The sequence below is a fragment of the Triturus cristatus genome, chromosome 10 (genome assembly GCF_964204655.1).
Source record: "Triturus cristatus chromosome 10, aTriCri1.1, whole genome shotgun sequence".
NCBI lineage: Eukaryota > Metazoa > Chordata > Amphibia > Caudata > Salamandridae > Triturus > Triturus cristatus.
The window spans coordinates 497963851-497981595 of NC_140593.1; the positions used below are offsets into that span (position 1 = coordinate 497963851).

The 17745-nt window shown below is 48.3% G+C and overlaps 1 protein-coding gene across 1 annotated transcript in view; it reads left to right on the forward strand.

The window, feature by feature from the left end:
* The window catches only part of VIPR2 (vasoactive intestinal peptide receptor 2), a 961249-nt gene that overhangs the window by 652785 nt on the left and 290719 nt on the right, over positions 1–17745 (forward strand). Inside the window, exon 5 of the mRNA XM_085631945.1 lies at positions 14878–14975. Coding sequence (XP_085488071.1) covers positions 14878–14975 — 98 coding nt within the window. The remainder of the gene's footprint in view (positions 1–14877; positions 14976–17745) is intronic.

The following is a 17745-nucleotide window of genomic DNA, read 5'->3' on the forward strand; positions in this document are numbered from 1 at the left end:
GTGGGAGTCCACTTGCGCCTTAACTACATCCAGGCATGAAGACAGCTGATCCAGTTGGGCCGCTATGCCAGAGACCGTGGATTTGACCTCCAACATGATGGCCTTAAGATTGTCCTCCCGGGAGCTGGCTGTCTCCGCGGGGGTAGCAGGGTCGCCTCCATCCGTCACCGCACCATCCTGGTGCGTCTGGCGACTTTGATCGAAAATAAGCCAGGTTTTTTTTGGGTCAGCTTTGCCCATGGCAGGGGTGGACAAGGAGCACAACTGGAAGGCGGAGTGACAACGCACAAGGCTGCGTGGGGACTGATCAGGCAGATGAAGAGGTAGGGCCCAGGGCAGCTCCTGGGTGGGTATCAGGATTCAGGAGGCTGTACACGACCTAGCAGTCTCCCGCTTCTGTGCCAGCAAGAGGAGTCCCAGGGACGGTTGTGCGAGTGACACTGAGAGCGCGCCCCCACGTTGGCAGGCAGAGCCCAGGGAGAGGATCATCGGCAGAGCTACAGGGGGCAGTGTCTGTGACAGCTATGTCGACGCGGTGCCTGAACTGGGGGTACAGCCGCGGGGGGCAGGGCAGTAGGGACGCGTGGCCCACCACACGGGGCCGGGAGTCCCAGGGCCAGATGGCAGTGCACCCTGAGCAGCGTGTGAAGACTGAGGCAGGGGCCCCCGTGAGGCGACACGCTCCCCCTAACCCAGCCGCAGCGTCCTCCCGCAGGAGCTTCATCTACCCCTGTGTGCAACGTGCAGGCTTCAAGAAGGTTGCAGCAGTGACTTGATGGACACATCAAAGGAGGATGAGGACAGCCGGATGATGCCACATGAGGCGGGGCCCCCCGCCGAAGCCCGGAGCGTGGCAGCGCTGACCCAGGAGGAAGGCAGAGGTGGGGTCGAGTGTGGCACTAATTGTAGGTGCCATGCAGAAAGACGTGGTCCCTCCGTCAGAGGCAGCTGGACGGCTGCGTCAGGCTGGGTTCAGGCCCTGAGAGAGGGGCAGGCCACTGAGGAAGTCAGGCCCGCCGTGCACATGCAGCCTTACAGGGAGAGCTCACTCGGGCCGAAGAAAGGGGCAAGCACTGCAATGCCGGAATGCAACCGGCAGCGAGGGGACGCGGGGGCGTGCCGCTCCCGTCGCCCAGCCTGACCGAAGAGGGCTAAATTGTAACGGGCGCCGGATCACGAGATGGCGGCGCCCGTGTGTGGAGACAGGCCCGGCCGGGTGGTGCAGCACGCGCGCCCCCTTCCCTGCCACCAGGAGCCCCCAGCGGTTGCGGCACTCACCAGGGTCCACAGCGTTGCGGGGGGGACGGACCCCGGGCTGGCGGGAGACCCAACCTCGAGGAACAGGCCCGGTAGCAGATCTCATCCCAGAGATGGCGAAGGGGGTTCAAAAGATGTCGGCCTGCGCCCTCGGTCGCGATGAGTGCGGAAATGCAGGAGCTAGGCAGGTAAAATGCTGTTGACTGCAGGATTTTGAGGGATTAAAGGCTTGTCCGGCAGAGCCCACTTAAAGTGCGGCCATCTTGCAGCCGGCTAAGCCACGCCCCAATCCGGGTTGATATTTGCAAGTAAAATTTCCCAATCTCTTAGATTAAGCTTGGACCAGTTGTGCTCAGTATTGGCCTTATGCAATCTGCCGGCTTCAGTATTAGGTTTAAGGAAGCAAAGATGTATTAACTTATGGTCCGACCAGAGAATCTTGATTGGAACTCCTACTGTTAGGTCTGGAGAGTTGGAAAGGATGGGATCTAATAAATGATCTTGATTGTGGGTAGAAGAGTAGAGCCTCAGTGTAAACTGAATGGTTTTGAGATCTAAGATAACGTTTTTGATAGTGTCACTTTTCTTGTTATACAAGTGCACAATTAGCTCTTTTAGGATAGAGAAGTTGGCAGATTTTAAACTGTAGTGTGCAACAATTTCTGGAAGGGCATCCAGAAGCTAAGTGGCGGGATCAGGGGGTGTGATATATGAGGAGCCCTGAGAAGGTGGAGGTAGGTGCCAATTCTAGCATGAAACGTAAACACTTATACCCCTGTAGCATTAAAGGTTAAAAATTAGCCTTTTTTTCCATTATAAATGAGAGGTAGGCTTCCTCCTCTCTTCTCTATCTTTTCTAGTTATCGCATAGCCTGTTAGGGAGGGTCATCACTATGTCTGAATTATGTTCCTCCTGCAACCAATTCTCAGCAAGGAACAGGGCTGTGGGGATTTCTTCACACAAAAAAGTGGAGATTTCCATACTCTATTTGGGGAGGGACCTACAGTTTAAAAGAAAGAATTTCCAAATTGGTTCCTTGTGAACAGCCTTATGTGGGTTATCAGGTTCTATAGGTTTTATGGATTTCATTAGGTCCCATTCACATGCACTAATTATAAACTGCTTGTTGGTGGGGTTCCAACTGTGGGCACATGGCTTACTTGCAGCCAGATTCAATTTTTTCAATTCATTTGTTGTTTATCTGGTTAATCTTTTGCCCGTACAGACAGGGAGCCTGGCCACTGGTACATTACGGGACAGGCGCAGATGGGCTTGCCTATGGCACACTAGGGGTGTTGCCGTTGCACTAGACCTGCCGTGTCCACGCTCCAGGGCATATGAAGTATCCGGGCTGGGCAAATTAACAATTGGATTGGTAACAACGATGGCACCCAAAACTGGAACAGGTGAGACATGAACACTGCCCACCCTGAACTAAAAATTATTTCCCTTTCTCTACAAGTTCATTTAAAATGAGTGAAAAATGTGGTCAGAATAAAAGCAGAATTGAGAGAATAAAATACCAAATATATTAGCAGCAGTACATGAAGGTTTCTCCCCTCTGCTCTTGCTTCGGTACTCCTGGGGTACATTAAGTAACCAGGCCGGGCAAACGAATGACTGGAGCAGTAACAAAGATGGTGTTGAAAATTGGAACAGTTGAGGCACTGAACATGGCCCACCCTGAACTATAAAGTAGTTCCCTTTCCCTACCAGTTCATTTAAAATGAGTAAAACACGAAAAGCGTTCAGAATAAAAGCTTATTAGAATTGGGAGATTAAAATACCAAATGTTTTTGCAGCAGTATACAAAGGTTTCTCCCCTCTGTTCTCGCATCCGCACTCCTGGATACATTAAGTTGCTGGGCCAGGTGAACGAACAGCTGGAGCGGCAACAAAGATGGCACCCAAAATTGAAACAGGTGAGGCACTGAACACAGCCCGCCCTGAACTAAAAAGTATCTCCCTTTCCCTAAAAGTTCATTTAAAATGAGTAAACAAATACGGTCAGAATAACAGCTTTTTAGAATTGGGAGATTATAATAAATGTTTTTGCAGCAGTACACAAAGGTTTCTACCCTCTGTTCTCGCATCTGTGCTCCTGGGCACATTAAGTTGCCAAGCCAGGCGAACGAACGGCTGGAGTGACAGAAAAGATGGCACCCAAAATTGGAACAGGTGAGGCACTGAACACGGCCCGCCCTGAGCGAAAAACTATTTCCCTTTCCCTACAAGTTAATTTAAAATGAGCGAAAAATGCAGTCAGAATAAAAGCTTATTAGTTTGGGAGATTAAAATACCAAATGTTTTAGCAGCAGTACAGAGGTTTCTCTCCACTGCTCTTGGGTCTGTGCTCCTGGGCAAATTAAGTAGCCGGGCTAGGCGAACGAACAACTGGAGCGGTAACAAAGATGGTGCCTAAAATTGGAACAGGTGAGACACTGAACACGGCCCACTCTGAACTAAAAAATATTCCTTAAAATATTCACTTTGCCTACAAGTTCATTTAAAATGAGTCAAAAATGCTGTCGCAAAATGCGATGTAGCACGGGCAACTAAATTCATTTTATTTATTTAAATGTGTACTTTCCTCCGTTCATCCATATTCCGGTGTTTACATTTCCCCACCCTGCCCCTCCCCCGCCCCGCCTCACTGCCCCACCGAACTCCCTCCACGGACCGCTACTGGCCAGCTCATATTCCTGTTGGAGGGACGGAAAGGACTTGACCTCACCCTTCACCCATAGGTCCCCAATGCTTGAGATACCAATCAGATCCCACCTGTCAAATCCCTTCGAAGACCACAGACATCCAAGCAATTCCGAGTCCCATAGCGGAGTAGCCAGAGTCACCCTACGGTCCCACCCCAGAACCCTGGTAGCAGCCTGCCTGATCTGCACTGAGTGTTTAGTAAGGTGTCGTGCTCCGGCTCTAGAATAGAGCGCCCGAGTGTATGTCCCACCCGAGAGCAACCAGCAATCCATAGCGTAGGCCGGATCGTCCACCCGTCGTTACGTACCATGATTAATGGCTACCAAATGCGCTGCCCAGTAGTATTTTTTAAGGTCAGGTAGGGCAATACCCCCATCGTACCAGGAGAGATTCAATTTAGAGAGTGCTATACGTGGCTTCCCTGGCCAGAGCAAGCTGCGTTTGGAGGCTTTCGATTTCTCTAAAATAACTCGCCGGGACCAAATCTAATGAATTCTGTAAGGCATAAAGGAACCGGGGTAGGGACATCATTTTGAACAAGTCTGCTCTGCCGAGAAGGGAAAGCGGGAGCAACCTCCAACGCTCCGAGTCACTCTTCAATCTCCGCAGGGGGGGAGTAAGTTGTGGGCGAATCTATCCGCGGGGTCCGCTGTAATATAGATGCCCAGGTATTTAAAGCCCTGTGTAGTGACCTGTATTGGGCAGTTCCGGGGAAGGCCAGTGAGGGGACCCTTCAAGACGTACAACACTGATTTGGCCCAACTGATCGAGTACTCTGAGTATCTGCCAAAAATTGCGAAAATGTCCAGTACAGCTGTGAGTGAGGCCTTTGGGGATGCTAGGAAGAGTAGTATGTCATCTGCAGACAATGAGATGCGGTCTTCCCACGAATCTGCCAACTGAAGCCCCCGTGTCACCGGATCCCTCCTCACCCAGGAGGCCAAAGGCTCCAGTGCCAAAGAGAACAGGAGGGGAGAGAAAGGACACCCCTGTCTTGTGCCCTTGCCGAGAATGAACATCTCCGACTTCTTGTTGTTTACAACTACCTGGGCTAGTGGTTGCGAATAGAGGAGCCGCACTGTCAGGATCCTCCGTCCTATTCCTCGGGGTCGCGCTGATGCTCAAAGGGGGCCCACCTCTGAACCACCCCAAGTCTGGATTAGAGATATGTACACAGAGTGTAGGGGTAATTGAGCGGGGGAAGGAAAGGGTAGGAACTGTGGGGAGGGAGATCTGTGAAGGAGACAAGAAAACAATGTGAGACCTTTTCTGTCTATTCTTCCCCACAACTGTTATTATCACTATACAGCTTGCTCCTCTATGCAACACCCCCTACCTGAAACAAAGAAAAATGAGGCATAAACATCAGAAGAGAGCAGAGGGCGAAGACACATTCAGACACTTTCTACGCGAAAGAGAAAATAACAGAGAAAACACTTTTAAAGACGACTTCTTGTTCCCCCCCTTAACTCTCACTATAGTCTCTTCGCACTGAGTAACAGCAACCACTTGTCCTGTGTACTGCAAAGCCAGATTCTACCCCCTCTAAATGACCTCTCTCCTGAAGGTACTACAGAAAGAAAGAACAACCAAATAATAATAGTCAGAGGGTTAATCTGCACCCTAGACCAACAAAGTTTGAATACTCAATTCATTTGTGCAAGGCGCCCAGGAATGTCAATAGCACATAGCTCCCAGCATCATGCCGACAAAGTGTAGTTGTCTTACCGGAAGTTCGAAAACTGTGTGATATAGGCCCCAATCACAGTCTTGAAGCTTTATACCAAACAACACAAAAGGCAACGTGTCAAATAATCCCAAGTTATTACAATCATAGCTGGGATTTATCGCGGGTGCCACGTTTTCCCTGCATGAAACCGAATGAATCTCTCGATTTCTCCAACAGGGAAAGAGCAAACACAAGTGCCGTTATAGGCACCTCAGCTCCCCTGCAAGAGACCGCAATTACCGCGTGTCTCATCCAACTGGGGAGTTTTCGGACAGCGCGGGTACTCGCCGCCGTTCATTCTTCGCAGCGAACAGTTCCAAAGATTGGGCGTGAGCACTCACTTAAGCTCCCCTGCAAGAGACCGCGAGTCCCGCGTATCTCGTCCAACAGGGGAGTCCTTTGGTAAACATGGTGAACTCACCACCGTTCAAATAGCTGCAGTTGGCGGTCAAAGGGTAGTGCGCGAGCACTCTTACTGCCTGTTTGGATCTGTAGTGTTTGCCGGAGGAATCCGCTTCCGCGATCCGGGAGGAATAATCGGTGGCGCTTCTAGGCAGCCGCTGCCCTTATTTCCTTTCCGGCGCAACGTCCGAGTCACGTGATACGTGACTCGCGTTGCATGACGGCAAGTGTAGTTCTGGCACGTGTGTCGTAATATGCCTCCGCACATGAAGGGCAGGCAGTGTGTACCGGCTTACGATCCTGACACGCACCCACTGGATGAATCGTGGCCCAAACCCCAGCCTCTCGAGAACCGCAAACAGATACGGCCATGGAAGCATCCAAAGATACCAATACCGCCTCTTCTTGGATGGTTGTCGCCCTTCCCACTACACCGTGTACTCTACGTAATTTCAATGCGGTATTACACTGGGGAATAAAGCCGGATTGGTCCGGTGTACTAAACTATTAATTACCTTGACCAGTCGAGTAGCCAGGAGTTTAGCCAGGATCTTAGGCTCAGTATTCAGGAGGGAGATTGGCCTGTAGGAGGAACAATCCATACAAATCTTCCCCTCCTTGTGGATTGTCACTAACGTCGCTATTCATTCAGTCAAAAATTTTACACAGGGTCCAGAATGTCCGGCCTAAGTTTATAAAGTTCAATAGGCAGACCGTTGGGTCCCGATGCGTTCCCAGAATTAAGTCCCCTGATTGCCTGTGCCACCTCATCCGGAGTGAGTGCCCCTTCCAAGTAATCCATTTCTGACTCTGAGAGTCTCGGCAGTGTGATATCACGTAGGAGGTCCAGGGAATCGTGCACTGTATGAGGGTTTTGTGAACAATATATTTGTTCGAAGTGATCGGCAAAGGTATTTGTTATTTCTTGGGAGTCTGTAATTGTGTGGTCTGCCTTGTCCTTTAGTTCAGGAACCAATCTGCTGGCCAGCTTGTGTTTATCCAACCACGCTATCAATTTCCCTGCTTTATCCCCATGGTCATAAATTCTACCTAGCATTTCTCTACCCAGTGCCTTGGCCCTGTCTGTTACTAAGGCCCTGTAGCTATCCCTCTTCAATTGTAGGACATGCAGGGTCTCTGGGTTGGGTTCCTCAGCTACCTCCTCTTCCATGCTGGAAATCTCTGTTTCTAAGGCTTCCTCCTCCTTAACCTTTTCTTTCCTCACGCCTGCTATTAGGGAGAGAGCCTGGCCTCTGATTACTGTCTTAAATGCTTCCCATAGTGTCGATAAGAGCTCACCGACCCCACATTATCTTCAAAGTATTGTTCAATTGCTGTTTGTAGCGCCTCTCGAACTTCTGGGTTGGGCAGATACCAAGGGTTGATGGGAGCCACCCTTCCCACTCTATGGTGGCCTACCACCAGTTGGGCCCACAGCGGGAAGTGATCGGATATGCCCCTCACCAAATGTTTGACTTCTTGTATATATGCCAACTGATCCGGAGGAACCAATAAGTAGTCTATTCTAGATTGGCTGTTATGTGCACCCGAGTGAAAGGTGAATTGAGTGGTGTCAGGGTGGAATGATCTCCATGTATCCTGCAACCCCAGTGCCCCCAGAAAGTCTGGTAACCAGCGGTTGGAGGAACAGAGTTCCCGTGGAGGGTTTCTATCCTGAGTGCCATTTACCACGGCATTTAAGTCTCCTCCCACTACTAGAGTGCCCTCAGGTGCCTTTAGCAAAATGGAGCCCAGGTCTTTAAAGGCGGGTCCCTGGAGACTCGGTGGTATGTAGACTGACATGAGGGTCAACAGACCACCCTCCCACTGTCCTGTGACACCCGCATATCTTCCCCAAGCGTCTACCCATGTGGACTTGACCGTTTAAGGAAAGGAGTTACGCAGTAAAATACCCGTACCTCTCGACCCCGAGGTGAAGCCTGAATGCACCGCTAGGGAATAACCCCACCTGTTGAGGGCTTTACAAGTGTTCCCCACTGGATGCGTCTCCTGCAATAATACTACATCAGGGGCATGTCTCCTAATATACTGCAGCACTACTGTTCTTTTCACTTTGTCCGTCAGACCACTGACATTGCAGCTCATCAGTCTAAATCCTTTGTCCCCTTGCGTACTCATCATTCACCTTACGCCTGTGTATCTGTGATATCAGATCTCGTTGCCCCGGTGAGTCCATGAAACAAAAAAGAAACAACTCCAAACAACACATCCCCACCCAGAACAACCCCCCAAACCAACTACCCCCCACCCTGCTTACCTGCAATTTGGTCACCCAACTTCCCATTGAAACCTGCATAGCACCTGTCGCCCCAACTGGTTAACTAAAAGAAGAAAAAGATGGGGTACAGCATTCGTCCCGCTGCCCTCCCCCTCTGACAGCTATCATACAGAACCCAATAAGTTCTAGGCCACCTGAGAGTATGCGTCAGTCAATCACAATTGACTGGAGATCCGGAGGAGCACCCTCCAGGTCCCAGTAGGCACAGGGGCCTCGATGAGGAAACTGCCAAACACCAGGTACAGATCCCCGCCATCAAAGAAGGAATCAGTCACCTTGCTGTACCCCTGTGCTATCCTGATGATTAGCCTGTCCAGAGTTACGGGTCTCTTGACCGTCCAGCCACTCTGAGGACACGTCAGGCTGGTCAAAGATCCAGGCTTTCCCTCCCACTTCTAATCTGAGCTTTGCAGGAAAGAGCATGGCATGCTTGAATCCCTTGTCTCTAAGACGCTTCTTCACTGCCAGGAATGACCTTCTCTGCCTCTGGACCATCTGCGTAAAGTCCGGAAAGAAAGTAATATCGGCATTTTCATAGCAGAGGGGTACGGTTGATCGTGCATTTTGTAAGATGACGTCTCTGTCCCTAAAGTTCAAGACTCTTGCTAGTATTGGGCGTGGCGGGGCCCCAGGCCTTGGCCGACCCCTGGGCACCCTATGCGCCCTCTCCACCATGAAGAAATTGCTGAGACCTTTAGGGCGCAGGTGAGTTAGAACAAGGTATTCCACAAATAGGTCAGGTGTGGGCCCCTCCGCCTGCTCAGGAACCCCAAGAATGCGTAGGTTGTTCCGCCTAAGGTGTCCTTCATAATCATCAAGCTTTTGCTCTGTAAACTTGCGGAACGATTGCAGGTCCTGCACATTTCTTTGGAGGTGCGATACGTCATCCTCAAGGCTCGCCATCGTAATCTCCACTTGCTTGACCTTTTCGGTTGCTTTAGTGAGGTCTGCCCTGATAAGGTTCATTTTGATGGAAAGCGAGTCCATTTTGTGCTCCAACGAGGTTCTGATCCCTCCAATGCCCTCCATTACATCCTTAAGCGTCAATTCTAGGGCTCTCACTGCCAGGATCAGGCATGGTGCGGTTTTCAGGACGCGGACCCGGGAGTGAGTCCCTGGAGACTGTGCATCGATCGAGTTTATTAGATTGGATGGCTCTATGGCCCCTCGGACCCGTTGATTTGTTTTTGTCAGAGGTGGCCATCCCACAGATACACGCCTCAGCGACCAGGTCCAGGATCCCCTCCTTCCCCAATCACCACGGGGGTGTTTATGGCTCTACAGGAGGTGAGACAGCAAGTCCAAGGAGATAGGTAGTCCCTGACGACCCAAACTGGGGAGCCTCACTGGGGCAGAGGCCACAACCCAGGAGGTAAGGGTGTCAAGAGCCGGGCACCAGGCTCCCTCCCCAGTGAAGGGGAACCCTCAGTACACCTCAATTCTGTGGCGGCCGTTGGGTGGTAGGGCCGCACCGAGCCCCGGGTATGCGCCGTCTGCCTGCTGCCTCACTCTAAATTCCGGCTGGCCAATGTACCCTAGGCCCCGGCTCTGAAGAATGTTTAGTCCGCACCACGGTGGAGGTCGTGACTTCGTCTCCGAACCTCGGATCTACACGGGAGCACCCGGGGGAGGTTCAGCGTCCCCTCCGATTCAGGATTGTGGGTTGGATCGCCACCTCCGCTCCAGTGTGTCGACGCTCCTTTGGCGCCCCGAGCTGGAAGGAAGCGCCACTCCGTTTCCAGGCTACGGAGACACTCGGCGATTCCTTTCCCAACCAGCCGTCTGCACCCTGCTCGAGCCTCAGGGGGGGGACACCCTCTGTGCGTCTCAGTTCCGTGGCGCCCCTGGGGTGTTAGGGCCGCACCGAGCCCCGGGTCCGTCCGCCTGTCCCCGCCACACACCCAACTCCGGACGGAAGATGTAATCGAGGCCCCGGCTCCGTCCGATGTGTAGGCCTCACTACGACGGAGGCTACAGCTTTGTCACCGGGTGTCCAATCAACACGGGAGCACCCGTGGGGGGGTCCGCGCCCCCTCCGATTCAAAATTACGGATTCATGCAGGGGAGTTAGGGAAGACGGAGCTCTAGGTTTATGCGGCCATCTCCCTGCGCCCCCTTGAGTTTTTTCTTGAATATCATGAAATATCATCAAGGAAGGCTATTATTCCAGACACAGAGAAAGCTAAGGTAGACACTAAATTGCGAGGTAGATGACTGTTAAAGAGGAAAGAAACAACAGGGGCCATATTACAGAAGTGCTGCGAGGGCGCAAACAGGCGCTTGCACCCCCTTTGTGTGCCCCCAGGGCACTCTGGTACTATAAAAGGGGCTGCAGACACTTGTGCATCCCCTACTGTAACACCGATATTGCTTGCACACATAAAGCTCTAGCGCCATCATGAGAGGGCCTTCTCTTATTTGCATGGGGGCATATGTGTACCAGCAGTGTGTGGGCTAAATATACTGGAGAACTGGAAAATACTACTATTTATCAGCTCTGATGCATGCAATTTGGAGGGCTTATGCAAAATGACAATTTTTCAGCTAGCAATCAAGGTCACATTGGAGTCTTAGGTTCCAACCTTGCACCCTCATGTACCTTCAGGTGCTTTTGCCATAAAACAGTTTCCTGCAGTGGCCTCGAGGTGGCACCAGTCCTGCTCTATATACTATTGGGTTGAAATAGACGACTGAAAATATGTGGCTAAAAGACAATGTAATGATTTGAAGGTACACCCATAAGGCACTCATGCTTTTTTTCCTCGAGGTGAGGCGCAATCTGTTAAACTAGGATTGACAAGGCAGTCTATTGCAGTCAGGCAGGTAAAAGCAGTCTCTGTCTGAAGTAATACACTTATTTAATAATATATATATTTTTTGAGTTTTATATAGCGCAAACTAGACCGGAGATAGCAGGTATCAGAGCACTTTACATGAGCACCAGTTGCGTTACAGACGGACACATTCATTTTTGTTGGGCACGGGGAGATTAAGTGATTTGCCTAGAATCACAGAATGTTGAGCATCATTGCCGAGCCACGTACCCGGTTCCTCAGCTTCGAGGTCAACCGCTCTAGCCGTAAGGCTACATCCTCATCATTTTTATTTGATTATAGCTTTGATGACCATAATATTCTGAAGTTCAGTGGTAAGAGGATCTCATGAACTTATCTTTTTCTGCCAGGTGAGATGGAGAATGAACTAGCTAAGTAATTTTATCACACACCATCCCATTAGAGTTTGCCACGTTTCAAAAATGCTTTTTGGTAATTGATGTGCTAATCTGAGGCATTATTCTGATGTCTCTACTCTGAGAATTCTCTGTGGAACCTTCCATCTGGGGTGAAGCAAACTCCCCCCACCATCCCAGGTGGCACTTAAGGAGAGCCACCTGTGCTCCCTGACAGAAAACCTGTTAGTAACAACTGCAAAAGGCTGCTTTTATCCTGAATATTGTTGTAGTTAGTTCTGGAGTCCAAGGACTCACCAAGATCATTTAGATCTTTCTACATACACCCACTTGCAAATGTCACCATGGAGAATGCTAGGGGCACTGGAGAGGTCAATGGACCTTTTCCGCTGTAGGCGAATTAGAGCTTTCCACAGAAAATCATTAAAACATCATAGACATTTAGAATTTGCGATGAGTCAATGATGAGAGGTTGGAACGTTTTAAGACCTTTATTTTATTATAAGGTTAGAATTTCTAATTATCTTTATTCAGTTTAGTGGGTCACAGAAATAAAAAGTAAATGTGTCAGTATTTCATAAAAACAGTGTTCCATAAAGAAACCCAATAATCTAACTCCTAAAGGACCTATTCTAAGATAGAACCCATGAAGAGTTTCATCGGAAAAGAGTAAACAAAGGAGATGAACTTCTCATAAAGCATAGTTCTGGAAATTCAGCCGAGTTCCCCACAGTTGCAATACGAACTATATTTTAGAAGAGCGATCTGTGCAGTAGCATTGATCACAAAATTATTAAAATCAGTCACCTCAAGAATAGCTAAAGGATTTCAACCCTCCATAAAGAAGAGTCTCAGGACAGAAAGAAAATCCAGCAGCAGGGCCACCGGAAAGGGCAAAGGAATAAAGAGGTATGTCTAACTAGCTAGGAACACTCATTAATATAGTTTTCTCACACAAGTAACAACTTGATGCCCAATGAGAGCAGTTCACAAGGTGATACATCTTCCGATTCCTAAAGTCGGCACTAACGTCAGTAGGTTTGATACTATTTCTAATACACGTGTAACATAAGGGAAGGTTCACATGAGAACCCTTTTACCTAAACTAAAAGAAACACCACAAGCTCGTTGTATAGACAAAGGCTAGTCCGCAATATAAAAGCAAACATCAATGTTATTTGCAAGCAACCTTTATAAAGGTCTATGTCACCATTCATTCTACACAATTTTAATAAGTTAATTGTATTCTAGTGGAAATTATCTAACATGGGGTGAGGAACTAAATAAAATGATATTTTAGTAAGAAGCACATTTAAAAATGACATAAACTCCAGGCAGACACACAGAATGGCTTACTGTGAGCAAAGTTTGAAAGGAAAGCTTTTGGGTCACGTTACTGCACAGACTGAAGTATGGTTGCCTGGTGTAAACTTTCGAAAAAACATGCATTTATTAATAAAAGTATTTCTAGTAGCATCCTTCATTTCTACGTTAATGTAATTAAATATGTTTTCTTTTTCACAGCTTGTTTACTAATATTCTAACAAAGTTCATTCACGTTTTTATTTATGAGTCATTTTCTAAAGCGAGCATTTCAACAGCATTTAAACGCGTCCTAAAATGCAAGTCTGACATGGTGATAATTCAGTTTTCTAAATTTGTAATCAGTTGTACATATCATTTATAGTACCAAATAGCTCGTTGATGCCAGTTGACATAGTGGGTGGGAAAGAATTTGCATTAAGGCATGAATCCATCCAAATTTGGGCTCTTCTGGTGTGGAAAATCACCAGAAGATGGCAATGGCAGTTCAGCAGAGCTTTCATATTTGGAAGTCTGTATGGTCCTGTGGTAGCCCCGCCTACTACATGATGATATGAACTAACAAGTTATGTAATGAGAGCCAAAGAAATTTCACCACTGACATGCAAGTTGAGTCAGATACTTCAGTTTGGTGTCAATAATGTATTTTTCTTAGAACTGAAATAAGTTGTTTTCCTGCAACAAAAAAAGCAACATTCTTGCATCAATCTAAATGCCTTGTCCTCAAGCAGGCCTCAATATGGTGCTGCCAGCATACGTTGTTACAAATAAACGTCATCTGATTAATACGCTTTTTAAAATTTTATTTGTAATGTTTATTGTCTACGCTGGCATATTTCCAAGGCAAACCTCAGAAAAAGCAGGTAGTGACCACCTCAGAGAACGCTGCCTTTAACCGGCCTTCTGTGAGTAATATTTGTGCCATGCACATGGTTGGCCGCACCCTGCTGAGTCGCCTCCTACCCAAAGGTATGAAAGGCTGACAATCTAGTAACTTCTCCTCGAAGAACATGGGGGCTCAAGAATGATTGTGATGAGCACAAATAGCACAATTAAAGATTCTATATCCTCACCACGATTATTTCTCTCACATACAGCAAGTGCCCAACTTCATGACACAATAGTTGGAGGCAATTTTGGGTTACAAGTTAACTGCACCTCAGTGATGTGATGATATTCATGGTGATTCCGAACATCAGAACTAAGGACCTTATTATGAGTAGCCCAGGACACAGACCACAACTTTGCCACGGCTGGGGTTACAGATACCATGGGTACCAGTAACTTGGCGTGGAAGGAAAATCTGGCCCTTACAACTTGAACCTTCGTAATCTATGAAGAAATGAGGAATCAGTCATTTCAGTTCACATTCTACAAGTAATTCATCGTTGTGACCCAGTTTAGTACTCTAGGAGAAAGTAAACAACTCATAATTTTGTTGGGCCTGGTAAATTTTGTTACCAGTCTGTAGTATCCTCAGGTCATGGTAATATGTTCCCTTTCATTCTGCACCTAGCTGCTCAGCCAGTGTGAGTGTTCCGCGTAGAATGTTAGTGTGGGTGGAATGCTTGGGTGCCTGTGTGTGTGTGAGACAGTTGGGAAGATGGGCTGAGCAGCTTGGGGCCAGCCCACTACACAGTCCCAATGAAATTAAGTGATCAATTGTAATGAGGCCTAAGATGTAAGAGGTAATGGTAGTATATGGTGCCTTGGATATCAATGGGGAAACAATTCCTACATTTGAAGAAATACACAGCAACTCCACAAACATATGTGATGACTGAAATGCATAAGGACTCTTTAGAAGAAGACACCCAAAGATAGTGCAACTGGAAATTCATTTTTCAAATCGAATGTAAATTTGTTGGAAGCACCTGACAATTTTAAAAATCATTATGACTGATTCTAATAGTTACAATTAAAACCACTGAGCGAAAGCTAACAATTATCTTTCCTTTTACTAGGCATTCCTTTTCGGAATTTTGAAAACAATTTACACATTGGGTCACAGCGTTTCGTTGATTGCCCTCACAACAGGAAGTATCATTCTTTGTGTCTACAGGTAAGCTCAAGAAGTAACATTTATTCAATTTTCCAGTAATACAAGTCACTTTTTCTGTGGATTGCATGGTATTAGCAAGGCAAGTGTGATAAGAGTAAAGTTAATTCAGGTATAATCACCCAGTGTTGGGGCTATCTGTTTGTAAAGCAGTGTGTAGAGGTCCAGTGTGTTAAAATAAAAATAATTGCTATAATTAACTTGTAAATATTTTGAATATTATGTAAGTTTGTAACGTTCATATTTGTTATGCAAATGCTATCCTCCCCCTTTAACATGCTCAATTTTTAATTGCCTCCCTCCCAACACTCCTCCAATGTAGAGAAATCAGATGTGGTCAGCTACAATTGCTCTATATTATTAGCAACATATATTCTTGCGGGAATCATTTTGTTGTGTGATACATTGACCTGTAGTCCACTATAAACATTTCTGTGAAAATAACAACATCTGCCAGTGCAGTGACCCTCATCATTTAAATGTACGCCCTCCAATTTCCTTTCAATCTGAAGCCATTTAGAGAGTATTTTGCTGTCCTCTTTCTCCATGGAGACCTGAGTGGGATTGACCTTTGAGGTTACATGTAGCCATCTGTAAATGTACTGTAGTGACTCACCATTGATTTTATTTTCTACCTGGCTTCCTGCGAAACTGCGTTTTGAATTAGTACTTTCATTCAGTCCTCAGAAATGTAGCAATTTGACATTCAGGGTGACAACCCCGGGCCAGTGGTGCCATTTCTATTATCATTATGTAACTTTAATTGTAGATCAACTAGGACTTCTTTGAAGCGGATGATTGAAATAATATATTCCAAGAAGTATACTTCCACTTCATTTCAGTGATTTGGGATACCATTCAACATGTAATGCGGGTGAGATATATACCGACAAGCGAGGCCGTAACTTCTTCAGTATGGCAATGATTTAAGATGAAAGGTTGATTTAGCTCACTCTGTACTCCCATTAAATAGGCGCCATCTTTGTCTTTTCCTCAGACTTAAATTGTAGAGTTTTGCAGAGCTCTGCAAATGTCCTCAGCATCACTTTTGACATGAATTTAGGAATTTCTTCAGTTTTGTATTTTTTACACAGAGCATTCTTAATTTATTAACCAACAATTACAGCCTCAGCAAACTGACCACGTTTTTCTGGATGAAGTTCTGCGTGAAAAATAACTAATTCTGTGTGCATGAACACTCCCAATTGTATTGGAGTAAGGGTCTGTTGTGGGACTGGGGCGAATGGACGGAGGTAAGTAGGTTGATTGTGGGAAGGGGAGGCTGTTTGCTGTCAGGAGGTTGCAGTCTATGCTCCCTTGGAGCTGTAGACAAGGTTACGGGGATCGGCTGTACTTGCAGCCCAAGTTAGTGTTGTCTAGTTTGCAAGATGAAAAGAGTGTGTGTTAGACCTGTCAGCCCTTTGGGTGGTCCCTCCTCATCATTATTTATTTTGTCCCACTTTTGCCTCAAACCCTGTTAAGATTTTTCCTTTTTGGGAACCACCAGACTTTTTAGTGTTGATGCAGTGTCAGGGAGCCATTTTCCCTACCCCTGGAACTTCTGTCTGAGGGCCTGAGAGACAAAATGGTGACCACCTATTGTCACCTGTGACATCACTGGAACCTACTAGTACCTTCCAGAACATTCTAGAACCCTGTGACAGTGTGAGGCAGGTTTGGAATGTTGGGAAGCCAGCTCAGAGTTGGCAGTTGGCAGTTGGAAGGCAGCAGTTGGCACCTGACTAGTGAAGAGAGAGGACAGAGATTCAGAAGGAGGAAGGAGTGAGGCAGCAGGGGTGGAAACCAGTGCTTGGAGTGGGGTTCAGAAACCCACCCTTGATGCTAGTCCCTACTGACCAAGCCCAGCCTAGTGCCCTGTGTGGGATAAAGACCAGAAGATCATCTTAAGGACCTGAACAGCCGGAACAGGCCTTAAAGGAGAAGAACAGCGAGTTCCTGACCTGTTTGGTGGAATCCTCCTGGAGACCCAACGTCGAGAAGCCTGGAGACCTGGAGCCCGAGGTGGAGAAGCGGCGCTGACAGAAGGCAGACGTCGTACCCGGAGCTGCTAGAGGTCGAGTGAGGGCGCCGACGGAGGTCGTGGAGGGACACCGGAGGTCAAGTAGAAGTCACCTGAGGTTGAGGTGAGGCGTCGACGGGGGAGTGAAGTCCGCCCTCCGGAGTCGCCGGAAGCTGAAGTGAAGCGCGCAGGAGGTCGGGAGTGGAGATCGCACTCCGGAGTCGCCTGAGGTCGAGGCGAAGCGCGCAGGAGGTCGGGAGTGGAGATCGCACTCCGGAGTCGCCTGAGGTCGAGGCGAAGCGCGCCGGAGGTCGGGAGTGGAGATCGCACTCCGGAGTCACCGGAACCCGAAGTGGAGCCTACGGAGGTCGGGAGTGGAGGTCGCACTCCGGAGTCGCCCGGAAACGGGGAGACCGTGACCCTGTGACGCCGGAACCCGACATCGAGCCGAGGCCGCCCAGCGTCATCGATCCGGAGCCGCCTCACGGCATCGACCCGGCGTCAGGTAAAGCGGATCGACCGACATCGAACCGAGGCCGCCCAGCGACATCGAACCGGAACCGGCCGACGGCATCGACACGGTGTCAAGTGGAACCGATCGACTCGACATCGAACCAGAGCCGCCCATCGACGTCGACCCGGCGCCGAGTGGAGCCGAACACCGAGAAAAGGGCAGTAAGTGGTAGAAAGGGCATCTGAGGCCCTGTGGAGCCCTAAAAGACCATTCTAGGGGCTAGTGGGGTGTTAAGACCA